This window comes from Sardina pilchardus, chromosome 2 (assembly GCF_963854185.1).
Source record: "Sardina pilchardus chromosome 2, fSarPil1.1, whole genome shotgun sequence".
Taxonomy (NCBI): Eukaryota; Metazoa; Chordata; class Actinopteri; order Clupeiformes; family Clupeidae; genus Sardina; species Sardina pilchardus.
The window spans coordinates 39090080-39098961 of NC_084995.1; the positions used below are offsets into that span (position 1 = coordinate 39090080).

General features: G+C 43.9%; 1 protein-coding gene across 1 annotated transcript; it reads right to left on the reverse strand.

Moving 5' to 3' along the window:
- Positions 1–1047: 1047 nt before the first annotated feature.
- Positions 1048–7946, reverse strand: LOC134073837 (meprin A subunit beta-like). Its single transcript, XM_062530390.1, has 14 exons — positions 7747–7946; positions 7584–7602; positions 7435–7479; positions 7302–7345; positions 6978–7056; positions 6453–6570; positions 5970–6148; positions 5462–5680; positions 4754–4906; positions 4271–4486; positions 3411–3881; positions 2506–2685; positions 1925–2033; positions 1048–1648 (listed from the first exon to the last, which is right to left on the reverse strand). Exons 1-14 carry the CDS (start codon positions 7810–7812, stop codon positions 1411–1413), a joined length of 2136 nt encoding a protein of 711 aa, XP_062386374.1. The 5' UTR covers positions 7813–7946; the 3' UTR covers positions 1048–1410.
- Positions 7947–8882: the final 936 nt, after the last annotated feature.

Sequence of the window (8882 nt, forward strand, 5' to 3'; positions counted from 1 at the left end):
ACTGACCTTACACACACACACATTCACTCAAATACACAGTTTCAAGAAACAGTTTCATCTCCTCATCCTCTTGTCACCAGCATGACTGTGTCGAGTTCAGTACTGCAAACCAGTTCATCTATAAGAAATTGTACTCAAGCATACCACACAGAAAAGGTTCCTGTATTTGTTATAATAAATTCTAAATTTATGATGATAAGAGAGATGCTGCTCTGATTGTTTCTTTTTGTCCCTAACCCACGTAATCTCTGAGTATGTCTGACTCAAAGGTCTCAAAGGGCCCTTTTCGGGGTAGAAAATGGGAGTACCCTCCTTCATAACCGTTACAATTAAGCATGCCATTTGTTGTGGCCAGGTCCACTATCCCGTTTTTTTTTTTCTGGAAGGTCTGTCACTTGGTCTTTTGTCCATTTTGTATTTTCACTTCACTTCACACGTCACTTGTCGACGTGGTCTGACTCAGACATTTCTACACATTCATCAGCTAGCAAATAAGCCAGCCGAAGCAGCAGTAGGAATGGCTCTTCATGACTTGAGCGAAGTGTTTCAAATTAAATGTTAAATGTGGGGTGGGAGATACAACTTGCTTGTTTTATGGGTGTTATCCGTAGATAGTACATTTTTGAAACCACAACATTATCGTTTTAAAGCAAATTATTTTTGCAGACCCCTTGGCTCTGGGTCGCGGATTCCACTCTGAGAACCCCTGATTTAGAGGCATGGATGCAGACCCCATGTTCCAAGAATGATCAACAAAAGACAGTCGAGTCTTGAAGCCTCGGATTTATTTATCAGCTGCAGCACAGTCAATGCAGGTAGCATCCAGCAGGGGGCAGAAGTGTTTCAGACTAAGCCCACTTACTTTACACATCCCATTGCTATGGATGTTTCCCTGTCACAATGACATGGCAAGGATGTTGAGTATAATGGACATGATATGCTGTAGATTATGTGAGACTACCGTGAAGTTCCATGATAGGATGGTAACCAGATGAGAAGTGATTTTAAAACAATTGTTATAGTTGATGAAGGAAACATTTGTAAAGGTTTCATGTCATACTTTTAATTATGATCATATTTTAAAAACGTTGATAAGTTATATATTTACAATTGTTCTTTTATTATGGATGATGGATATAGCCTAGTAATGCACAATGTGATTCCTGGACAATTGAGTCAAATACATTTCCCAAAAAGTATATGAATGGATTTTACACACACACACAAAAAAAAAAAACTAATTGTTTCAAAAGCGTGTGTACTCTCAAGACAGGCCACAGAAAATATCGAAGCAGCTGAAAACGCTGAATGTCTGTATTAAGAGATGCCCGTTGGTGAACGTCATAAGTAACACTGAATTACCCCGACAGTGCTCCACAGAGCACAGATCTCAGTGGTGGTCTGGGAGCTTTAAAATCGCTCAACCTTGCTGTCAGACATGTCCATACCCACATTATTACTATCCCTCTGCGCCCCCAGCTTCTTCTTGTAGCTCTTCTTGACACACACCACGCTCACGACCGTCACGATCAGCATGCCGGCCAGGACGCCCACTCCGGCGTACACGGCCGTCAGCATCTCGTCCTGGCTCGAGCCCCTGCGCTCACACCTGTCTCCGTAGTACCACCAGTCACCACCGGAGGCACACCTGACAGAAAACAGACGTGTCACCATAGCTTGGCACTGAGTGGAGTGGAAGTGAGGGACGAGATTTAATCTTGTCATCTAGTCACAACCATGCCCATCTAATGGAGAACATTACTACACTCTAAACCTTTTTCACTTTTCAGGCTGTTACACAACAAATTACGTTTGTGGTCATCGGAACACTCAGCATGAATCTATTCAAACAGCTGGATATGTTTGTGTTTATGTATTATAGTACATTATGGTCTATTTATGACATATGGTAAGGGTAACCTACCTGCAAACAGGTGTCCTAGCCTCCTCCAGCACGCAGACTCCTTGATTCTCACACGTCAGCCGTTCACAAGGGTCGACATATGGCTCTAAAGGTACCAGGTGAGCTACATCTAGAGGAGAGAGCAAGATCAGAACTATTAGTAAAGATGCTAACACAGGGGAACTTTATGATCAACATGTTGTTCCAGCACTTTGTCATAGATATTAGGCAATGTTTTTTTTCTTTCTTTTCATCTGGAGAACTTACTTTGCTGTCAACGCCAATTTACCAATCAAATAGTCATTGCCCAACAGCCCTGCTGAAAACAATGCCCTATTTATGATCTCCTCTTAACTGTTTATGCTGTGAAGGCAAGGGAATCCCAACTACAATACCGGTACAAGGAACCTCCAAGAGACAGTAAATTAACCCAGACACTGCAAGACTCGTCTGCATTGCCATAGGTTGTGTTCAAACATCACCAAGTCAGAGAGTGACAGTGGGGATGTTTCTAGATCCCCTGTTATCACAGACATCAATGTAAAGTGAAAACTACCACCGTGTGATAATGCATGAAGATGTGTGAGTGACTGGCCACTAACCCTCCATGGTGAGGAGGAAGATGGCGTCCCCTCCCTTGATGAAGTCTCGGCTGCGTGCCCTGGCCTGCGTCAGGTACACAGGGGTCCCCGATCCTGGTCCTCGGTAGTACTTGGTCCCGTCCGCATCTGACACCGGGGTCCCCACCTTGCGAGGGTCGTCCCACACAAACATACCTGAGTCTGAGGTGGGATGGGAATGGGATGATCAGGCTTATCATTCTTGGAAACTGAACTGAACTGAAAAACTGAGGCATGCACTCCTGATAAATATTAAAAAGCCTTCAATCAAAAATGTCTACTTGCCAACGCGTTTCAATGACAGTTTTAGGAGTAGTTTCTAGGTGTAGTTTCACTGAATCTTTTTTGATATAACTATATTTAAACACAGCATTTTTTTGTCGGGGCTTGGGGCACCAAAGTCAAATCCTAGAGCTCCAATTCCACCAGGGCCTGCACAATCCACACAAGCGGCACTTTTTTGTATGAGGCCTGGCAGAAAGGTTTCAGAGATGTTATGAGGATGTCTTCTAGTCTGGCTATCACCATACTAAGCTCAATCTCTTAGAATGGAACATTAGTATGGGGAGTCTGCGCTTTATTTCTAGTGCACGAGAGGCGTGCTCTCTCGCAGGAGGGGCGGGACTATCTAACTCTATTGCCATCATTCAAATCAGGACTCCGTATGCTTGGATAATCCTTCGACCAATCAGACCAACGATCCGGTTATCTTTTGGATAAGCTAGTTTGTGATTGGAGCCAAAGGTTCTGGCAGGGAACAGAGGAGATAGATGTGCAGATTTCCAGCCTGAGCTGCCGGTGCGAAATCCAAATTCACCGGCAGGTCAGGCGGGGTTCACTCAGTCGAGATGTCTGCACTTATCACCCAACAGAGCATCTGGCCTCACCTGCGAGAGTGGCGTTGGGATCAGCAGTGACACTCCTCTGGTTGGACATGCGTTGTCGGATGTCGGCGTGCTGGTCCATCAGCATCATGGTCATCTGTTTCCAGGGGCAGGGCCACTTGAGGTTGGCGTCTGCGGCGCCGTCTCCAGACGTCAGGTGGGCGTAGCCCCCCAGCTCCCCCGGATAGCCCTCCTTGCCACTGGGGTAAAGACCCATCTGGAAGGTGTAGCCCTCTTTGGAGGTGAAGCGGGGGCTGTAGATGGCAGAGCCGTGCGGGGTGTCCGTCATGACCTTGTCGAAGTCCTTGATGCGCCACACATGATCGGGGCACTTGGTCTCCGAGAGGTTGATGTCGTCCAGGGAGAGGCCTCCAGCGGACGTGCCACTGCCTTTGGTGCCGGCGAAGACCACTCGGAACTTTTTAGTGACGTCCAGTTTCACATGATGTACCTGCCATATCGCCTCAGGAGGCCCTTTTCACAAAAACAGACAACACCACTGCTGCAGTCACTGATACATCTCAGTTAATAGTCATAGTCATAGAACTCTAAACGCTGAAGTATGACCCTCATGTATGAATGCATGAATGTGTTTGTCTGCATGTATGTTATACTATATGTTTAATGTAATGTTGAAACCTGCACCAAGAGCTGTACTGAAAACAAATTCCACCAGCCTGGCTGTGTGGTCATTAAATCAAATCGATAGTATTAGTAGTACTTACAGTAGTACTAATGTTGGGTACACAGACTTAGTACATATCTGTAGTTATGTAGTTATGTGTGCACTAGGAAGCAGTATCATGAACAACACAGGAATGCCGTGCTATAGCTACTGTAGAAGTACTGCCCAGTTATCTCACCTGCGACTTTCTCAATCAGACGCAGAATTCCGTTGGGGTTTGACACGTCGTACTCCCGCACCCAGATGCTCAGCTCGTCACTGGCATGTCCACTATTGTAGAGGAAGAACTGCAGACACTGGAAGTCTCTCTTTGGGTAGAGCAGTCGACTCTCCAGAAAGGCCTTGTCACCCTGCTTTCCCGATGCAGTGCTGAAGTGCATGAAGTATCCTTTGCCTTGACACGAAAGAGAGGTTGTTCAAATTTCACGCAATTGAAGGACAGGGAGGTTATTCTATCACTGATCGTTTTCAACCTACAGCTGCCTGCCTGTTCCTATTGGGGTTATTTTTCAGTGAACTCTCATGTTGAGGCAGTCAGCACTGCATAATTTGAGGCATAACAAAACCATAAATCTGTGTACTATGAAAAGTGTCCAGAGTGTTCACACTGGTTTATGGTTTGTGGCACACACACACACACTTGCGGTGTTCCTCAGGTTACCTGCACACTGGCCCATGTTGGTGTAGTCAGTGGCCGGTCCACCAGGGGCTGTGGCGACGCGGGTCCAGTCGGCCTGGTCACCTGGACCCTGGATCATGCCGCAGATATTCTCACGCTCAAAGTCACAGGTGTCAAGGAACGTGGAGGCGCGAGCTTGTTAAAAGTTAAAAGTATTGTTAGCTTTTGCACACACACACATACACACACACACACACACACACACACACATACACACACACACACACACACACACACACACACACACACGCACATCCACTCACACACAGACTTTAGACAGCCATAAATCCTGGACCTTCAACTGCCTGACCCTGACGTTTGATCTATCATAACCTCATTACAGGCTGTGTATGGGTTCTACATGTGATAGAGTGGAATTTCTCAGCCTGCATCCAACAGCCTTACAATGCATTACTGCATTATCTCTTAGATATTGGAGCAAACGCTCTGTCCTGTCTTTCATGCCTAATAATCACATTTCAAGCAGAGACATTTCTTTTTGAAAGACGTTAAATTTGAGGTTGTAATGGAGCTTGTACATGAATCTACAATCTTTGCTCTAATGTAGCAAAAACTGCACATTTACATATTGTCTGTGTTAAATATTAACTTCAAGAAGTCATCATTGGTGCATCAGTGGTTATCAATGTCTTTGATTATCTTGTTTTTTTCCCCCCAAATGATCCTTACAGCAATTATACAGTGTCCTCAGCTTGAGAAGGTCGTTGTCGCTGAACTCCATGCGCTGGCCTATGACGTCGCTGAAGGCAGGGATCTTGGTGACGATGGTTGGTTCCGTGCCGTTCCTGAAGGCGTTCTTGCTGTAGTGCATCATGGAGCCGTAATCGTAGGGCACATTAAGAGCACTGGAGGTGGTGTCATTGTACACGTTGAAATTGTTCTCCCGTCCTGCAAGCCGCATTGCAAGACTTTAAAACGTTTTTTGTTGGAATGTTGTGGTGAAACAATGAAATGGACAATAAACTATAACAATGTAGGTATCCCTGGGGACATATTGATAATGTTCACTCTTGCATAAGCACTCAAATTTGTCTTTTTCTAATTTGCCCTTAGAGTGTTCATGGTCCACTCTACATGGTCAACACCTGACACATCTCACTAGGCATGTGTCTTGCACAAGGTCTCTGGAGGACTAGTATTGTTTGACACATTGGGGTGCCCGTGCCCTTAATCTTACCCTCTGTGATGCGATCCCACCTGATGGTAACATAGTCGTCGCGGTCAGGGCGGGACTGCTCGTGCCAGAAGCCCAGAGCGTGGAGGAACTCGTGCTCGATGGTGGCGATGCGGTCGCAGCCGCTCCCAATGGACAGTCTCTGCTTCCCTACATGACGGTTCCCCACCGAGGAGAAGCATCTGTGGAGAGAGAGAGAGAGAAGATCATGGTCTGACAGAGGCCTTCTCTCTAGACTAGAGTGGTTCTCAGTGACATTTCATTCTGTCATGTAACCTCTATGCTGCATGGCTACTTGTCTGCACAATTGCTGTGTGATACACATTGGCATCATATGATCAACTGAATCCTTCATTCCTCCTGATTTCTCTACCAATCATTCAGTGAGGACTCTTTCACTGAAGACCTCTGTTCAGGTCTCTCTGTACTATAATGAAGCTGCTTATTTAGTGTTTTAAAGACTTGTCAAAAGGCCCGCTTGCTTACCCGCCCCCTTTAAAAACCGAGATGTAGTTGTCCTCTCCTGACCACTGTCGGAAGTCAATGCACGTCTTCAGCCTGTACTGTTCAAAAGCTTTCAGGATCACACCTTTGGCATTGACCTCTATTGAAGAGAAAGATCAGTTGCACACCTGAACACCTGAAATCATCCAGTGCCATTAAAACATAGGTGAGGGGATTGAAGTCCGTAAAATCCCCATCTCAGGAACAATCTGGTGACCTTTGAGTCCATGTCTGTGACTGTTTTGAAGTTGTATCACACACGTGCAGGCAACACGGTTCACTTTAGAGTTAATTATGTAGTGTCCACAGTAAATTGCTGATATGATACGGGCATGGTGGATAATACTTTTACAGCACACAACTTTCTCAAGTCATCGAACATGAGTGCTCTCCTCAATTACTGCTATCACTTCTTTTGGTGTAACACATTAATGTATGGCATTCTATAGTATGATTCATACAAGTGTTATGCATGATACAAAATGGCGCATTGTTATTCACACTCACCCAGGTCATCTTCAAAGACGTAGGGAACAGTCCTTGGCCATCTATATATGTCTCCTATTATGGAATTCCTCTCCTCGGTCTACAAGTCACCCGTAGCATAAAATAAACCACATGAACATGTCTCACAGTAAATAAATTTGTGCAGTCTATATGGATAATGATACAGTAACTATAACTACCACAATATGATAGCAACTACTGTAGTTTAAATGCATTGGGATAGGTGTAGTCTGCCAAAAACAAGTTCAAGTTGCCAGTTCTAAATGGTAACACTGTTTTACATTGACTTAGTTATGTACAATGTTAACACGCAACACTGCTTACCTCCTCCATCCAAATGTCTCCCTCCAAGAGATCTAAGCCTGCATCTGTGCAACATACCACAAGTTAGTTACACATAGGGACACTAAGAGTGTGAGAATAGATAACCAATGTGAAGGTGAATCTTGTTCCTTACCTTCATTGATTTCGAAAATATCTTTTCCATCATCCACATCCAGCTCTGGGAAATGTTGTTGGAAAAAAAAAATAAGATTACAACAGGGCAACATTGTTTTCAGTTCATCAGCTTGTCTGTTTACATAGTTGTACTAAAAGAGTTCTCACCTATCACTGATGGTGTAGGCTGATGACAGAAGGGTAAAGGCAGATGTTTATTTACAACCAATTTAAATATGCAGCAACAACATTACTAGGACTTCACTTCCCAATTCAAACCTTTTCCATTGTATTTAAATAGAACTGAACTAACACAACTTATAACTCTTACCTTACAGAGGACTTCTGAAATGATTAAACACAACAGAAGTAATGTATGTTTTGCTCCTCTCCCCATGGTCCCTGATACTGAGTGCTCAGCTGACTCTGGTCAGCTCTAGTCTGTCAGGCAGATCAGGCAGACCGAACAAGTGATTAAGTTGTAAAACGGACATAAAATGTGGAAAAGTGCTTCACAGAGCTGATCACACTGATATGGTGTGTGTTTGTGTGTGTGTGTGTGTGTGTGTGTGTGTGTGTGTGTGTGTATGTGTGTGTGTGTGTGTCCTATTCACAGATGAATCATTGATAGGATGTGCTGCAACTCAGTCTTGAATAATATTCAACCATGCGTCTAGATTGTATGCATAACCATACACTTGTAATTTGTCACCTAACAAGATGAGATGCACCCAAAAGCACCAATTTCAGTCCTTCGCTCTAACACTCATTTCCAGTGATCCCACACCTTGGGGACCTCTGACGCTCCCCATTAATAGACTGTTAAAGTTTACATGCAGGTCCAACATCGTATTGGCGTTAAAATCACATTCTTCACAAGAACCACACTTGAAATCATGAAAACTAGCTTTGGCGAGATAGAAATGTCATGCTTCACATTTGAATGATGCTCTCCTCCTCTAATGTGTTGGAGATTGCCTCAGACAGAGAGTCAAGAAGATATTCATTAATGTTTCTAAGATCAGAGATCAATAGCTCTTAAACATGGCCGACCGATAAATATTGTACACAATGAAATTGTAAGATAAAACAAGAGAGTGAACTTTACTCTGTGTTGTAACTGAGGTCCACTTTGAAATGTTATGAATTAAGATCATTACAACTGTAAATGAATTACTTGTATCCAACTGAACTGTTAGCATTGCCACAAGCTATGTCTTTGCCTCAACTTTAGGACAATGAGATACTTACTGACAACATGTCGGTAACTGAATTCTAGAATCTAAAGATACATCACACACTCAATTTTACGTTTCATCTCTTTTTTTACGTATTAAAATACTTCACATAATACATGAAGTGCTGAAGTTATCAGCACTCATAGATCTGAGTTTGTACATAATGCCTACTGTGCATACTACCCCTGGAGTGGATGGAGTATCTGAGTGGTTGTAGTGTCTTCCATGA

What these genes read in the sequence shown, in the direction of transcription:
- LOC134073837 (XM_062530390.1), bottom strand. Translation starts at nt 7,812, where the DNA reads ATGGGGAGAGGAGCAAAACATACATTACTTCTGTTGTGTTTAATCATT. An exon ending in GTGGGATCGCATCACAGAGG is followed by an intron (nt 5,681 to 5,969) that starts GTAAGATTAAGG and finishes TGCGGCTTGCAG; the next exon opens with GACGGGAGAACAATTTCAAC. An exon ending in GAGGACACTGTATAATTGCT is followed by an intron (nt 4,907 to 5,461) that starts GTAAGGATCATT and finishes ACTTTTAACAAG; the next exon opens with CTCGCGCCTCCACGTTCCTT.